Here is an 18,794-nt window from a genome sequence, read left to right on the forward strand (position 1 = left end):
TCTAGGCGTAGAACTAGCCACAAAAATTTATTGAGCACATATGCAAAGTATCTAAAGTAAAAAAAAAACTACCTACGGTACCTCAGTGCTACTAAATTCACAATACGTATCCAGCATAATATTTCACTATCATGGTATTTTCTGCCCATTCCCACAATAATTATTACATAACGTGTTCGGTATGTAGTTTTATCACACATCTACATGCAATGCAAAAACTGCACAACGACGCTTATAGAACAATTATGTTTAGCGCATTTCATCACAAGATCGCGTGTTTTTTCAGTTTAGAAGCTCGGTATGTATAGCTTTACAAAATTATTTTTCTAAGAAATCAACTTCAGACGATGCGATGGCGTTGTACCCCGATTTTATCTAAGAAATAGGAATAATATAAAGTTTTCACGCAACAACAGCTTTGTCTTACCTAATATAGGCACTAATTAGGCCAAGCAGAGCGTCTTTTTTTATCCCTCACTGTTTGGAATTCTCTCCCGATCAAAATCAAAACACTAAATATTCATGACTGGAAGATACAGTTCAAAAGTTATGATCTTTCGATTTCTGATTTTTTATTATTCTTGCAATCTTGTTCATTGGGTATTACTATTGGTGACCTCAATTTTGCTACTTTGCAACTTCTTTTTTTCTAGTTTGTTTTTACTCTTGAACGTCAATAGTTTCTATTTTCAAAATATGTAATGCGTATGTTTTATACGTTTCAACCAGTATTTATTATTTATTTTGAAAAGGAGGTCTTATTGCAGACTTTGACTTTAGGCCTTTTTTTTCTACATCATCACTATGTAACTATTGTACTACTTACAATAAAATTGATCCTGACTCCGAGTTGACACGCTTAGAAAAGAACATATCGACATGTTCAGTTCGCCAGCCAGCGAGTTGGAAAGCACGATTGTGCTGAACCAATACGAGGCAGAAGTTTATGACATAAGCTTCAGGAATTGTTAAACCAGTGTAGTTGTTTATACATTGTGCCAAAAAAATCATCAGCAAAATAACTGCGTACTTTTTTCTCAAGTGTGTGGTGATTGTTATTTCTTTTTTTTTTTGGCTCAACTACTAAACTCCGATTATATATACATTCGTGTTTCGACACAATATGAATTTGCCTTTAAGAATACGTTCCTAATAAATTTAAAGCACATCACCTTGTTTTTCTTTTAGCTGTGGAACTTTCACGCGGCATTGTAAGTTCTAGGTGTTTATTTGTTTTTTGTGAAGCAAGCTTTTGTGTTGTGATACTACATAATATTTCCAATGAATATGTGTAGTATTGTTATTGATGATCTTGATTTTTCATCTTTTATTCATTTATTTACTGTTTTATTCGCTTTCTTTATTTGCACTACTGATGCCACCTGTATTGTTCTGTTGGTATATAGAACTTTTTTATTCTTTTTTTTATTCTTTATTATGTGCAACATTTTGCTGTGAACGCGCCAAGGTGTACATTTGGGAAGGGGAGGTGCATAGCTGATCAAGCTGCCTATCACTTTTCCCCCTCTTTTTGTTATCTTTTTGATAAATTATAAGTGACCCGGAGTTTATACACATGCCAGAAGGGGCGCGAATTAAGGACGCGCTTTCAAGGCCCTCACTCCGCTCGTTTTACACTCCGATTTATATGCAGGCATGCCTTTTAACTGCGACTTTTGTACTTTTCCAGACAGGGCGTGGTGGCTCGTGCGGACATAGCTGTTTATCGCACTTAGCATTACTTGAATCTGTGCAGAAATGGGGGACAATGAAGAAATGCCAAATGCAATGCATCTCAATAATGCACGTGAAACATCAAAACGCTGGTGCCAACTCCTGATGCAGATGGACCCACGGCAGCTTAACAGAAAGTGGTGTTCAGTGCTCTGAAGAACACAAAATCTGAGGTAAAATAAATAAAATAAATGCTGGATACAATTATGAAGAACAGTACCAGTCGAGGGGCTAATGGCTATGACTGAAAGCATTGTCCCGCTGGAAAATCGCGTCAAACAGCACAAATAAGCACCACAAGGAGTGTCGGTAGGCAACATAAAGACGACCAGGCCCACCAGCTCCCAACGATAAAGCAGCAGTGCATGAGGCAGAGGGACAGATTGTTCGATCCACAATGACTTGCCAGGGTGGTGATAAAAGCGAAATTCTTAATGAACAAAAATAAAGGCAGCATCTGCATTTATTCCGCAGTGGAACTGCAGGGGTTACGCTGGTCAAAGAGCACACCTGCAGCAGTACTTCAGAACAATAATGAAGAAACTTCAAATCATAACACATCAGAGGCTCCAACCTTTACTGCGTCCATCGATGGGCACCGGGCAATCCCTGGGCATTCAGGAGGACGAGGTATGTGCACTCCCATAAGCGAAGATTTATTACGGCTCGCCCACGACCTGTAAATGGCGAGCGGCGAAGTTCAACATGTAATGATCAAGATATGCTTGACACAGCGTGGCGCAATCAAAGCAAAAACAGTGCACCTCTTTTGAACGTCTGCACCAACCTCAAGCACAGGCTCCAGCAGTTCAAGCCGTTGCTTAAGAAGGTAGCCGAATCAGTTGGCCTTCGCCCCCTCGTAATAGTCTGTGACTTCAGGACCCCATACGTCTCATGGGGATACGTGTATGAGACGCTATTGGGTCCATACCTGTGCATGGACGCCACCAAACCAGACCTTACATTAATCACTGTTAAGGCTTCCGCTACGGATATAGGCCATTCGGTGACCAAGGACACCACGCGATACCTCACTTTCATCAAGAATGTTCAAAAGACAACCGCTTTGAAGGCTGGTCACGACCACTACGTCCTTCAAACCTATATAGTGGTGGATCGTGCCAGACTCCAAGAGTTTGCGGTAGTCGACTGAGATTTGTGTCGTGATATCCGATGTAAAAAGGCCATTGCTTCTGACTAATCCTATGAATGATGCGAGGGTGTCGGCAAAGATTCCGCTGCTGTTCCCAAAAATATAAAGTCAGATATAAAGGTGAAGAAATTGAACAGCAGGCTTTCCCTCCTGCTGTCAGCACACGAAATTTCGATCTGTCAATGAAAGGGGCAGAGGAACAACCGCAGGCTGCGGCTGCCCCTTTCATTGAATAAGAAACGGGAGACATTTCAGCACATTGTGCAAACAGCAGTGAGACGAGCTCTGCGTTTGTCGATGGCCTAATCGAGGACGTCAAGTCCAAGCACCTTCTGAAGCACCTCTTGGACGAGCGCAGCAATAAGATCAAGCAGAGACACATGTTAGCCCGTGCCCCACACGGGCCACAAACGAACAGGTGGTAGAAGAACTCGTTGCCCCGTTTGCCTCCGAGTACCTACCCGTCGAACGAAAGGGCGAAGACAGTGTGTTCTTAAACTATTGTGGGCCCCTTTACCAGAACTAGGTAATGACTTTTCAGCGACCAGCATTAGACGAGTTATTCAAACGCTCAATCACAAGTCGGCCCTATGGCTTTACAGGATCACAAAGTCCCCAGAAACGTCGACGGCGCATCCACAAAACATCTAACTGCTTTCAACAACGAAACATAAAAAAATGGTTCAGGTCCCTTAGAAATTGAAACTAGCCGACGCCGTACTGACTCCCAGCCAGAGAAGCCTCCTAGTGTCGACAACCTTCGCTTAGTCTCCCACACGTCTAGCATGGGTGTGGTGTCATGGCACACGATTATTGACGACTGCCTAAAAGGAAATGAGGTTTATACGCTTAATACGACTGATTTTCGTACTGGCCTTTCTACACAGGATGCAGTGATTCTCATTAGGCACCAAGTGACTTATGGTTACTTACGAGACACTAAGGCTATTCTTGCCCTAGACGTGAAACGACTTCTCACATCATCAAGTACGAGAATTCATTCTGGACACGTTGGCACACCTCGCGCTTGGGTCTATAGGCTATACAACAATATGAAGTCCTTCCTATACGCTAAATAAAGCAAGGCTGCGAATCTAGACTTCTCTGAAAGCGTACAACTAGGATATTAAGGTACGGCTAAAGAATTTTTTTATTTTTTCGGTGCTGTTCAATTAATTCATGTGTAACAAGCTTTGCAAACTCTGCGAGTTCTTACAGGTTCATCTTCTAGAAAACTGCACAGAAGATGGGAAATAAAGAAGTAATGAAATGGTTTGCGGTACGCTGATTAACTTTGACGGTGGCAAATTGTCTTTTGCTTGACACTACTTACACCGATTACGTTTTCAGTAAATCAGTTGTGCATCTGTGCTCATCTGTCTTGTAATATTCATTGTTTGCGCTTCATCTGCTGCGCAGTTTGCTAAATGAATCTCTGCATCATTGAACTTTCCAAAAAAGACTGACTATCGTAAATGGCAGTGGACATACCGTCTATTCCGGGAACAGTACGACCTGGTGCACCGGCGGCGACGAAGGCTGGGCGCAAGATGCCATTCATGAAGAAGTCGTCGAGGTGGAAGCGCATCTGTATCAGGCTTCACTGACGTGCTCACCCGCCTAGTCAGAGCTTCTGCTTATAGAAAAGAATAGGGTACTTGGCCCAAGTCAACGAAAAAACGTCAAAGCAAGTGACATGCACATTTACACCAGCGATGGGGAGGAATTTGCGATGGTAGACAACCATCAAGATCCTCAGCATGTTCATTAAAGCGATGGCTGACAACAGCAGCACTCTGTGGAAGATTGTCGCCAAGACAGAGAACGCCTTTCAGCTCATAAAAGGGATCACCGTGAGACACAAGGGTCTCAAGGAGGACAATTTGTTTTTTAGGCTTATGAATGTATTTGCACTTTTCCACTTTACCTACACAATTTTCATGGACAAACGGCTTAGGTTGGAGTGAGACAGGCCCCACGTTCTTATCAGGAAGACCATCCAGAAAGCATCGGGGCTTCCTGCACAGACACACAGCGAGAACTTGCTCGAGCTCTGTGTGCACAACCATGTTAATTATATCGCAGCAAATATTCTACTGCAGCAAATGGGACGGGTGGTACAACTGCAAGGTTCGTCAGTGCTGTAGCATATCGAGACGGCAAATTGTTCGGAGCACTGGTGGTAGACCAGATATCTTCGACTACGAAATGTGCCATGGTACGCACAAGGAAACCATACGTGGCCAAAAAGCAGCCTTCGATCTTGCTCGGCTAAAATGCCACTGTAAAGAGGCATGCATGGAGTCAAAATCATCAATGCCAGCTTTCGAAAATGACCTCATATTGACACAGGTTGCCAGGATCTTGAACAGATCAACCAGTGACAGCCTTGTCCCTCACACCTTGTACTAGTTTACCGCGTATGTCGACGCAGTAAGCAATGTTGCCCTGAACCCGAGGGCCCACACAGCCGTGCGCTCTCACTGACCACGCTGCTCTCGACCTTGGTGACGGCTGCAGCAGTGACGAGTAGGAACATGAAGACACTGCTTCCACAACAACGATATTATGAAGCATGGTGCAGCAGGCTTTCCCAATGCCACATTCAGAACTCAATAGAACACAGGCCATCTCGTTACGCTTATTTCAGACCCATACATACGCGTCGTTAGCATACAAAACTGAAATTATCCCTAATAATATACTCACTCACTCACGCAAAAGTGTAGTTTGCACATACGTTCTGCGCTTTCAGCAATAATATTGCATTGAAATACACAGCGCACAAATTACACTTTCCTCGCGGCTGCGTTTGGGAAATGAGTGAGCTTTGAGCGCCCAGAGCCGAAGTAGGGGCTGTTAACTGTGAACAGAAGACACTTGCTGCACCCTTCTCAAACACAAATAAGCAACAACTGTGACAGTTGTTAGCTTACACTCGTACTGTGCATACCTTTTCATGCGCTCTTCTTTGTGTTTGAGTGGCGTGCTGCAATTCAAAGTGCAACAATTATACTCGCGGCCAGCTTTCCGTAGTTATAAAGAGAAGGGTGCAAAGCCTAACTGTACTCTTCCTATTGAGAGACACATCTCGATTCCAGTCAAGCGGTGACATGTGTTACTTCATTGGCTTCACGTACGTTTCATGTTATGACCACCTCTCTAGGCTCTTGTACATTGGATCACGCATCACAACATCCGTATGTAAACCAAGCACCTATGCGACACTTTGTTGGGACATAGCTATCCCTCTTCAGTGCGCCTGACCGGAGCCTGCGCAAAATGAGACACGCTGCATCATAACCACCTTGTCTGCGTCTCTACGTTAGAGTGACCTAGGGCGCTGTGAAGGACCGCCCGAGCTTGGCGTAACTCGTGATCTTGGGTGCCATGCAGAATCGGCTAAGTTTCGTAAAACTCGGGATATTCCCGAGCTCTGCTGACACCCCCTTTTAGATGATTCAACAGTACGAAAAAGTCAAATCTAACCCTCATCACGCTGAGTTTCATTCGTTACAACACCAGTCATCGCGTAGGGAACGGTCGACTAAGTTGGGCAGTGTTTTTATACCAGGCGCATCTACTTTTGTTTGTTTTTGTTCTACTGAGTGCAGAAATGCACCCATGTAATAGAAGTGTCAGGAGCTCTTCGTGATGGTGTTTTTTAGTGACACGGGGTGTTTAAACTTATTTTGAAACTTTCAATGCTTGCACTAAGTCTGTTTTAGAATAATCAGCATGGTGGCCTCCTAGATTGCATCCGTACGAGCACATGACATCACGACCACAGTCAAACCCGAGAATACGTGGTAATCATCTACCACACAGTCTGGTGTGCTGCTCGCTGGTGTCCGGTTTCTTCGTCGTCTTCATCGTCTGCTGCACCCAAGCACATGCGCCCGGCTAATTAGCCATTTGGCTGGGCAGTATACTTGGCTAGTTCGGCCAGGATATGCTACGACCATGTCAAATACGCCAGTTTGTAGTAAAGCCGAGGTAATTACACCACATCTTAAGGAAGCAGCGACACCACATTTAAAACTAGAGATGCGGCGTTCATTCGGTCGCTTTGTACGCGCGAGTTTTTTTAGCGAGATATACATCGCATTCGTTACGTAGTAGTCATTTTATTTGGAGCGCCAAGAGCGTCCAAGGCTCATCAGCGCGTTCGCGCCCATGAGACATTGTATTTTGACGTGATCAGCCAACTCCTAGGTCATGCCTTAAGAAACAAGGGACGATGAGCGTACAGCGTTGACGTCGACAATTTTAGTGTTATCATGTGCCTATATAGCGGGTGGCGACGCCTGGCTGCCTAGAAAACGGCTTCACTGGCTTTGTTTCACTGGCTTCATGCAGCGTGTTCGTGTGAATCCAGCGTTTTAGGTGTGCCGCTTGGGTGATTTGTCGTGGAGATGTGATCGTGATTGTGACAACTTGAAGCTACGGTTCGTAAAGTTGAACATGGTGTTTATCTGAATAGCCAGCTGGGCCCGTTGCAGTTCATTATTTATATCAAATATCTGATGAAAATTGACACTAGTGTCCAATATATTATGTATTCAGACAAAAATAGCTTATTACCACGGGGTTCCAATGCAGATCTTTTATGGTGTCAGGCCAATATCGTCCTAAATAGGTGAAATTCTTGGTCTCTTGAAAAGTTTCTTGAAAAGTCTCTTCTTATTGACTTTATTAAAAGCAAGGCTTCATTTTCCAGAGCAAGAAATCAAGCTGTTTCTGTCAGTGCTAGTATCACCTTAGGACGAAATGCCATGAAAATTCCTAACATCTTTAAAACACTTGGAGCATGTTTTTGTGGATTGATGTTCTTGGATGTTTATATTGAGCACCTTCAAAGTATGCTTGCACGTACAGTTGGCGCTTTGAAAAAAATTTTAGCATTTGTTGCAAAAAAAACGAAGCCTACATTGTAGCTAGCACTGATGGAATCCTACTTAAAATATCGCACAATGATAGTGCTGTGCGACATGAGCAAGATGATTCAAATTAGTAAACTCATCATTTATTCAAGACAGTTTCATCCGTAAGAAGTTCCGTCGGTCTCCAAACGTGGAGTTCCTATATATATATTTAGGTAACAATTTCTCGCTTCTTTGGGTAATTAACATGCAGTACTTATCTGTCACAGTTGATAATTGAATAAAAGAAGTACCAGTACGTTTTTGTGCAGCTTAGCAGCTTACCTATCCTGGCACAGGTACAAAAGGCTTGAAGTTCAAAACTTTCAAAATGCATAGCCGATGTAACAACATGCAAGATGTAGTAAAATAATTGTCCACTGATATGTATGTTACCTTTGGAACGTTATCATTCATAACGATTTATATCCGTTGTTTGCTGTTTTTTGTTTAAAAACAGAAAAGTTTTTACTGCTGTGCACTTTATCTTTATATCGTCGCGGTACATGCCAAAGTGCATGCGGCTGATCTCGGTGATTTGCTCAGTAAAACGTAAAGTATACTGAATATTTTAGCATGTGTCATACGTGTAAACATGAGTCAAACTTCGCTGAAGTTATTCTTGCTTTTCCCAAATGTCTGACCCAGTGGCGCTATATAAACACGCCAACAAAATGTCTTATAAACTTCCAACTTTTTTCAGCAATATTTAACGTCAGCATTTCCAAAAGTGGTGCGAACATTACATATTTCACCAAAGACATAAATGTAGACCAGTTCCCCTTATACTTCACGCTGTAATAAATCATTACTTTCTAGTGAAAAAAATCTTGATATCTTGCCTCTAATAAGCAATGTTGTAGTCAGGATTAGCTCCACACTAGCCCGCCGCTAGTTACGCAAGTTTCCTGCAGTAGCTAAACCACGCAGCTTTGCAAAGAAGTTAAAAAAGCGTTGAGAAGAAAAGTAAGGCGTGTGATGTGATATGCAAGAATGCTTACACTTTGAGAATGTATGCATGCTACCTCATTTCCATAACTAGCCGCCTTGTCCGTTCTTTGGTGGCAGTGAGAAAATGTACTGATACTGCATATTATCTGCGCAGGGATTGCTCCATTGGAAGGCATTTGCAGTCAATACAGTGTAGCTGTTGTGAAAGACTTGGCTGGAAGGTACACTGGAATACATTCAACCGCCCATGAAATGGGGCATTCGTAAGTTATTGAATGATTATGCTGTAGAAATTCCATCGTATGAGGTATGATGTTACACGATTGCTTCAAGGACATTTCTCCATGGTAAATATTTGTCTACAGAACACACATTCTTTTTTTTTCTGAATCTAACGCAGTTTTAACTTGTTGGGTGCACATTAATAAAGTTGAAACTAGCGGCATGGCGAAAACACATTTGTACTGCCGCCGCAGGTAAACGTGGTGACGTCGTTTCAAGCTATCATGGTGTATGTGGGCACCGGCATATTAGGTGCACTTACAATAACCAACCTGCCCGAACAAAACAAAAAAAGAAACAAGCCTGAACGCTCATTTCTAAACGCAGAAAATGGCCGCGTGCAGCGATATAAAAAACTATTGGCCCCGTATCTGCATGCTACACTGCAATCGTCATCAAAAAAGGATAGTCTTGCGTCTAGACAGAGTAATCAAAAGGTTTGTTTCATGTTCTGCGCAAGAAAATTGGTGAATGGTATTCTGGAGGCGCTGCGTTGAGTGCCTCGAACGTGCAGCGGAGGCGAACGGGTGCATCAAGTCACGTCACACGAGAGACATGAGCGCTATCTGGCAGTTATCTTGAAAAACGGGGCGCGTGGCGTGCGCACCCGTCTCTAAGGTGATAAGGTGTAGAACGCAAGGTGACGGGTAGGTACCACTACCGTATCGCCTTAGCGAAGCGTTGGAAACACTGGCCTTCTTGTGCCAGCATTGCATGGTCAGCGCAGCGTGATAAACGCTACGGTCCTTGGAATTACTTATGTATGTCGTTGCTAGTAAAAATTACACATGCATAATATTGACGTGTTGTTATGGAGCCTGATATAAGCGCCATTATTGCTTTTTAATTCCCAATTGCACAAGTATGAACGCTGAACCTTGGGCAATATTGCTAAGCGCTGGGAATGGGGTCGGCCGTTTCGACTATCGTTTGGTCAGATTGGTGTCGCTTAAAATATCATTAGGAGTGGACAAACAGACAAACACACAGACATACAGACCAAATTTTTTTCGTCAAAGGTCCGCAAGAAGGACTATCGTCTCTAAAACAGAAAAGGTCAACCTCTGGGTTCATTGTGTGTGGGTAGGGGTCGCGCAGTCTCCAATATAGCTAACATTTGTTTAGAAAGTTACAACTAGCACTGATTCTGTTTTAACCACTTGTAAGTTTTGTGTATCAGACTGCTCTTTCTCAGTCGATCATACTGAACACACTTCTGGTTTTATCACACTTATTTTAAAACTAGCCTCACTACACTAGGCAAACATGCGGCACGTGTAGGGTGGCGAGATTATGTTCCGACTTGACGTCAGGGCCTGTGCCCCGGCGCTGATACTCATTTCGTCGCACAGACAGATGCACCTTCCGGTGCCTTAACGAGCATATCCGATGCAGAATTTGCTAGCGTATTTCTATTGAGTTGGGCGACCCTCAATTAGAAGTTCTTAAACCAGAGCAGTACTTAATTATCATTTACTATGTGCTTCTGAAAGAGGAAAACAAACGTGGTAGCACTTTTGCTTTAACTAGTGTGACGCAGTCTGGCACGTGAATAGAAGATATAAACAAGTGGTCGAAATAATGTTCGCCACTGCGGCATTCTCGGCGCACTGGTAATTAAATCAGGGCTGAACTAAAAGTGTATAAAAAAAAACATGGGTGAAAGAAGGTTTACATAAAATCGCGCACAGTTGCCGCTGAGTTTGTACATCTGTGTTTTTTTTTTTCATTCAAATTTTTGTGCGCTTCATGTTCTCTTCGCAAAGGTAGCTCAGAGAGGCCAGCGCAAGACAGCACTGCTTGCCAACTGTCTCCAGTGCTAGATAGCAATTACTATCCAGTACTAGACGCCAGTTAGCATAACACTAGATCAAATTTAGGGCTGGAAAGCGAGAACTACTATACCAGCGCAGCTATCTCTAAACAACCTGTTGTGAAGAATTCGGCTACAAGGATGGGCACAAAATCTGGAAAACGAAGAAAAAAAGACCAATGTAGATTTGAAGAGAAAATTTCAAATTCACATGTTTCCTCAATTTGAGAAGCATTAGTTGCTATGGCATTTTTTTATTGACGCGTATACGAGGTATCAGTTGAAAGTAGTGTTAATAAATAAGCACGACAGCATTTTTAGTGTTACTCTCTGATCATAACTGAATTTGGTTTCATCCCCGTTTTGACTACGATCACAGGTTCGGCTCCTATCACGACGGCGAAGGCACCTCAACAAAGTGTCCAGCTGCAGATGGCTATCTGATGAGTCCAAGATCTAACGGAAGGCACATTGAGGAGTTTTCCAGCTGTAGTCTTGCTGTCATCTCCAAATATATAAGGTTAGTAATTACTACACTGGCATATGGCGCAGCCAATGCACTCTAGGGTATTGGATACGTAATAAACAAACATCAACACAGATTTACAAACCATGTCCGCTAGAGTATAGCAAAGCAAAATGACAAAACAACTGTATGTTGCTTTTCTCAGGCTTTTCATGACACTGGCTTCCAATGCTCAAAGACATAAAATTCTAACATCCAAGCTATATGTAATAAAGCTCCTGGTAATTAAATTATTACCAAAAGTAAAGTTGTTACCAGCTAAAATGATGCTTAAGGCAGCCGATATTGTGGAGCTTAGTCTGTTTAGTCTATCTTGTGCGGCCTTTTCAGGTATTTGCCACAGAAACTGCACAAACCTTACAACTGACCTCCGGCCTACTAAAACTCAAAAAGGCTACAGTTAGCCCGCAAAACGGCTCAATGCCACAGCTTTCTGTACGGCCTGTCTGACAACGATTATCGTCATGAATTGGTATGTGCCACACAAATCGGGTGAATTTCTTTACCAACCACTGGTATATTCAAAAGCAACAAGGCAACAGCTTGCTCAGCGTTGAGAAACTGGAAGAGCAACAGTGGCTGCACACCGAAGCGATCAAACACATAACGCCAACGATGACCTAACAAAATATTTATGACAGGTGCAAATGCTTGGCTTCATCGCGAGCTTATGGCTGTGGAATTCTACCTTGAGTATTATTGTCTCTGACTTACCTTTGACTTCTGTGCTCTGATAATCAATGTAGTGACAAACTAGACTCATTCAGATAAAGCCTAGTATTAACACAGAAGCAACCTAGAAAAAACCGCATTGGTCTTCAGAATCATGCAGTTCTGGTGTGTAAAGCCCTGCGTAGCTCAGTGTAAGCTTGACCAATTCGTTGAATGTAATGTTCGTAAAACTAATAGATATCATTGCTACGCCGTTCTACGCAATGCTACGCTGCTCATGGCAAGTTATTTTTTCCCCCAATTTGTTTTATTTTTATTACATTGCATTGGTTCAAATAACTTCTTCTATACATTCCTTGGCATTATTGTCGGTTAGATATATATATATATATATATATATATATATATATATATATATATATATATATATATACATTCAATGAACTTGAATGTAGCGCATTTGAAAAGGAAATTGTATTTACTAACGTTTCGGCCGTAGCACGGCCGAAACGTTAGTAAATACAATTTCCTTTTCAAATGTGCTATCTGCAAGTTCATTCAATATAGAAAATAGCCGGACCTGTCGTGCCTTCCCTTCAATTTCTTATATATATATATAATTATATATATATATATATATATATATATATATATATATATATATATATATATATATATATATATATATATATATATATATATATATATATATATATATATATATATATATATATATATATATATTGTCATACAGATGCAGATGAAGTACATAGTCATCGCTCACACTATTTAGTTAGAAAGGGTTGGGCCACCATGTATATTGTTTCAGTCGAGAGATGTGGGAGATCTCGGTGTGGCGGCGACGACGATCAGGAGCCGCCTTGACAGGAGCAACGCGATAGTTGACTTCCGATGTTCATTCCAGGACGGTGTATGGACCGAGATATTGGTGAAGGAATTTTCTGCAGAGCCCAGGTGCACAAACAGGCGTCCACAAAAGGACTTCGTCGCCTGGGCGCAACACAACAACTTGACGCTTTGCATAAATGTCGATTTTTCTCTTGTCCTGAATGGTAGCATTGTTGGCGCGGGCGATTTCGTGACAGCGGGTGACGCGAGTGGCAAACTCTTCCGGAAGAGATGAAGACTGAACGAGAGATGTGGACAGAAAGATGGTGTCTAGAATAAAAGTTGGTACACGGTTATACACGAGAAAAAAAGTCAAAATTTTTCGTACGCTGTATGGTAGTATTATATCTGAACGTGACGAAAGGAAGTATAGTGTCCCAGTTTTGGTGATCCGGTTACACGTACATAAGATCATGTTGGACAAAGTTCAGTGAAAACGCTCAGTGAGACCATTAGTTTTTGGATGATACGCTGATGGGGTCTTGCGAATGGTGTTAGAGGCCTTGAGGACTTTAGCAAGGACATGTGAAAGAAGTGTCTTGCCACGGTCACTAAGAAGCAGACGCGGTGTGCCATGTCGTAAAAAAATGGGCGACTTCAGAGGTAGCACCAGACGGAAGAGCTGCCGTTTCTGTGTAGCGAGTGAGGTGGTCCATGGTAGTAACAATCCAACGTTGACCAGCTGGCGTAAGCTGAAGCGGTCCATATAAGTCTATACCCACAAATTCAAAGGGAGTGGACGGGCACGGCAGTGGTTGCAATGGTCCCACGGTAGGAGGCGTGGTACGTTTTCAGTGCTGGAATGACGCGCAGAAAGCGACGTACTTGGTGACAGAAGTAGAGAGGCCAGGCCAAAAGCAGCGAGTCTTGAGGCGGTTGTAAGTCTTGTGAAACCCTAAGTGGCCTGCTGTCGCATCGTCATGAATCGCTTGTAAAACTTCCAGACGAAGGGAGCGAGGAATGACGGGAACCGATTGGTTACCGAGAGGATGGTAAATTTGCTGACATAATGTTCCCTCTTGAAGCTTGAAATGGGCAAGTTGTCGTTCTGGCGGCTGTTGGGAGCACGCGATAAGCCAGTGAGCCGATCGATGACTGTGCGGCAGTAGGCATCGGCATGTTGGAGCGAGGCAAGATCTGTGGACGAAAGAAAGTTCGCTAAGGCACCGAACTTTTTCGAACAAGCAGCCGTTTGTTTGGTCACTTTGGTGGGTGGTGATGAAAAGATGGATGGTGACACTTCGGCGCTTTGCGAGAGCGGGCAACGCGACAAAGCGTCTATATCTTGGTGTTGTCGACCCGACGTATATGTGACGCTGTAGTCATACTCTTGCAATCGTAGTACCCAACGTCCAAGGCGTCCCGACAAATTTTTGAGAGACAATAATCAACAGAGAGCATGATGGTCAGTCCCTATTGTGAAATGCTGGCCGTATAAGTAAGGGCGAAACTTTTGTATGGACCACACGATGGCGAGACACTCTTGCTCAGTGATGCTGTAAATTCGCTCAGCAGGTCAAAAAGTACGGCTCGCGTAGGCCACGACTTGTTCTTCGAGAGCGTGGTTCCGCTGAAGAAGGACAACCCGATGCCAAGTCCACTTGCGTCAGTGTGTAGCATAGTAGGGGCTCCAGCGTCGAAATGGCGAAGCACTTTCCGTGATGTGAGGCATCGCTTGAAGTTGTGAAAAGCGGCTTCGCTGTCATCCGACGAGACAAAGGGTGCGCACTTGGTCAGAAATTTGTGCAGAGGAGCCGCCATAGTAGCGAAATTACGTACAAAGCGGCCGAAATATAACGCCAAGCCACGGAAGCTGCGGCGCTCTTTGGGTGGGCGTGGTTGGTGTAGGAAAGTGCAGAGCTGCAGCAACTTTGTCGGAATCGGGCTCAACGCCTTGTTTCCTGACGACGTAACCGAATACCTTGATGCTGTGCCTGGCAAACCGACGCTTATTAGTGTTGAGCTAGAGACCGGCTTTAGCTAAATACATGATTACCTAGTGTAGCCGTTTCAAGTGCTGTGACAAGCTGGACGAAAAGATGAGAATATCGTCTAGGTTGCAAAGGCACGTCTTCCATTTTAATCCCCGCAGTACCATGTCTATCAATGGTTCGAATGTGGCTGGGGCATCGCATAGGCCAAAAGGCATCCCATTGAATTCAAAGAGCCCATCTGGCGTAGCAAACGCAGTCTTCTCTTTATCAGGCTCGTGCATCGGAATATGGCAATAATCAGAGCGCAAGTCGAGATTTGAGAAGTACTCGGCACTTTGTAGAGTATCAAGAGCGTCGTCAATGCGAGGCATTGGGTAGAGGTCCTTACGAGTAATTTTGTTGAGTGATGTGTAATCAATGCAAAACCATAACGAGCCATCCTTTTTTTTACTAGTACGACAGGAGAAGACCATGCGCTCGTCGAATGCCTGATGACGTTGCGCGCGCGCGTGTCGTTGACGTTCTTCTGTAAGCTTGCGTTCAGAAGCCGACACACGGTAAGGGCGGCGGTGCATGACACGAGATCCGTCGGTGTCGATACGGTGAACGGCCACTGTTGTTTCACACAGACCTATGGAACAAACATCAAACCAAGTTTTGTGCTTCAATAATAATGCTAGCAAGGCATCAGTTTGCGTTGCGTTGAGATGTGCACACAGAGAGGCCTTGAGAGCAGGAGATGAATCTTTCGCTGGCTTAACTTTGAGAATGACGAAGCAGATGAACCAGTGACGACCCAAACCGGTGCTTCTTCGGTGCATCGTCAATGCGAGGCATTGGGTAGAGGTCCTTACGAGTAATTTTGTTGAGTGATGTGTAATCAATGCAAAACCATAACGAGCCATCCTTTTTTTTACTAGTACGACAGGAGAAAACCATGCGCTCGTCGAATGCCTGATGACGTTGCGCGCGCGCGTGTCGTTGACGTTCTTCTGTAAGCTTGCGTTCAGAAGCCGACACACGGTAAGGGCGGCGGTGCATGACACGAGATCCGTCGGTGTCGATACGGTGAACGGCTACTGTTGTTTCACACAGACCTACGGAACAAACATCAAACCAAGTTTTGTGCTTCAATAATAATGCTAGCAAGGCATCAGTTTGCGTTGCGTTGAGATGTGCACACAGAGAGGCCTTGAGAGCAGGAGATGAATCTTTCGCTGGCTTAACTTTGAGAATGACGAAGCAGATGAACCAGTGACGACCCAAACCGGTGCTTCTTCGGTAATGCTGGCAACAGTGGTCCCCTCTGGCAGAAGTAGTGGTTTTGCCATCGTGTTGCAGGCGATGATGCTTGCATAATCACGGGAGAGCCGCACTAAACAACATGCGATGGTGATCTCTTGAAAAATGCAGCGCTGGCAAGGAACAACCCCAGCGTCACCATCTACACTTTTTCGTGACTTGATCGTAAGCACACATTTTTGCCCTGGAGCCAGGAGGAAATTCGCAGCTGTCACAAGGTTGGGCGACGAAAGGTCGGCAGCAGAAGAAAGCTCAGTGTCCGTAATACGAATGAGGGGCCGACCACACGAAGTTACAGCAGACGCAGCTGACAAGAAGTCCCAGCCTAAGGTTATCTGATGAGCGCACGAAGACAGCACAGCCAATTGTATGTGATGACGGATTCCATCAATGAGAACACGAGCAGCACACCATCAGGTCGGGCAAATTGGACTGTCATTAGCGCCGCATAGCATGGGACCGGCATAAGGAGTTTGCACTTTACGCAGGCGAAAACACAATGCACGAAAAATCACCAAAATAGCGGCTCCAGTTTCTATAAAGGTGTCAACAGAAACACCTTCCACACAAACAGGCAGTAAATTAGCTGAACGAGACGAAGGAGTTGTAACGTACCTACAACAAGCAGTTTCCCCTCCAAAAACTGCACCTTCTAGTTTTCCGAGTCCATAGAGATCGGCGCGGAACGCAGGGGTGACAACGTACGCCGAAACGGTGACGGCGAACGGCAGCGTTATGAACAAGAAGGATGAGGCCCAGCTTAAGACCGTGGAAAGGAGGGCGACCGAAGGAAGGTGGACGAATACGGTGCGGGATCGTATCCATCAGTTCTCGGGGCTAAGTCTCTTTCGTAAGCTGGATAACCACGTCGTTCATGCAGCTGATGGCGGCGGCAGAAACTGGATATATGACCCCTTATGCCACAGTAGAAGCAGATGGGGCGCGGAGTACGCCATGTAGAATATTGGGGTGGCCTTGGCACTCGCTTTGTCATCGCTGCCAAATGGTCGCATCCGAAATCCGCAGGCACGGTTGGAACTGGTGCAGTAGCCCGTGATGCAACTTCTGCGTACGAAGGTGCTGGGAAGCGCACAGGAGACGGGGCATGGGCAGTGCTTTTTATTGATGCGAGTTCGTCCTCCATTATCTCACACAGGTAGGGAGGACGTGTGCGGACAGACGCAATGGTTTGGTTACCTGGAATAAGGCTGTGTAGTTCCTCTCGGACAATTGTGCCGATAAGGGCTCGCAATTCATGCTCGCTGGTAAAGCGACAGTCGCAGGAGGCGTGTGGAAGGCGCATGGAATGAAGCGCGTCCAGGCGTTGGCATGTGGTGGTGACGTCGCGGACGGTAGTTGTATTCTGTATCACGAGAGCATTGAAGGCCACAGCGTTGATATGTGTCGTGTCGGATGCGATCGGTCTCCGTCACGTCATTTTGTGCTCGGCGACAGAGAGCCAGTACATCTTCAATGTAGGACGTATATGATTCGTCGTCCCCTTGAATGCGGGTTGCGAGCTTCTGTTTCGCTACCGCAGAGCATCCTGCAGACGTCTTGAATACCTCATTGAGATGCCCCGTGAAGGCCGACCTACTGGAGAAGCCGCTCTCGTGGTTGTAATACCAGGTTTTAATGACGTCATCGAAGTAAAAACGAACGTAGCGCAGTTTGTGCGCCTCGTCCCAATAGTTACAAACGCTGGTTCGATCATAACTGTCCAGCCATTCTTCGACGTCTTCGCCGTGAAGGCCGGAAAATACCGGAGTGTCTCGGTAAGAGGTACTCACGGTGTAGTGAAGCCTAAGTGGCTGAGAAGGAGCGGTTGCAGCAGCGGACACGTTGGGTTCTGCTACCGCTTTTGCTTGAGGGCACAACCGTCGACAGACCGGAGCTCTAGGGGTGACGGGTAGAGCAGGAGGACGTGGGAACCACAGCACGACCCACCACTTATGAGACCGCGTTGGGTCCGGCAGTAACAGGTTATCTTTTTAATCCAGACCCACGAGCCAGAGACACCGCCCGTGTGACCTACGGTGATGATCACTACAACGGTTTTCGTCATACAGATGGAGATGAAGTACATAGTCAGCGCTCACAATATATATATATATATATATATATATATATATATATATATATATATATATATATATATATATATATATATATATTAGTACTGAGTAAACGACAGAGACTATACCTGATTCTGGGCCAGCTGTTCTATTCTCTACTTCGTCTTTCTCTACCATCTCTTCGCTCCCCACGCGTCCGAGCCGCAGCGTCTTTCTTGGTCATGACACTCGGCCATGACTGCGCGTGCACGGAGCTGGTGGCAAAGTTTTTTCTGGACGGGCTGGCTGCATCGTGGTGGTCGGCCCGGACACAATGCAACATGGTGTGATGGTCTGGGGGAAGCGTCTCTGGTGGACGACACTGTCTGAATTGTGGCGGTCGGTCTCGGCCATGCTGCCAGTTGTCCGAAGGATCTGCAAGTGGTTCTGGTGGTCGGCCTCACAGTGGTTGGCCTCGGTCACCTTGGCATCCTGCATAGACAGCTGCCGATGACGCGGACGCCATTGGCTGTGCCGCCACG

General features: G+C 44.8%; 1 protein-coding gene across 1 annotated transcript in view; it reads left to right on the forward strand.

Annotated features, from left to right (window-relative positions):
* Nucleotides 1–18,794, forward strand: part of LOC119170208 (venom metalloproteinase BumaMPs1) — a 176,902-nt gene that overhangs the window by 104,586 nt on the left and 53,522 nt on the right. Inside the window, exons 10-11 of the mRNA XM_037421300.2 lie at nt 8,915–9,023; nt 11,235–11,375. Of these exons, the coding sequence (XP_037277197.2) occupies nt 8,915–9,023; nt 11,235–11,375 (250 nt within the window). The remainder of the gene's footprint in view (nt 1–8,914; nt 9,024–11,234; nt 11,376–18,794) is intronic.

The sequence above is a fragment of the Rhipicephalus microplus genome, chromosome 3 (genome assembly GCF_043290135.1).
Source record: "Rhipicephalus microplus isolate Deutch F79 chromosome 3, USDA_Rmic, whole genome shotgun sequence".
Taxonomy (NCBI): domain Eukaryota; kingdom Metazoa; phylum Arthropoda; class Arachnida; order Ixodida; family Ixodidae; genus Rhipicephalus; species Rhipicephalus microplus.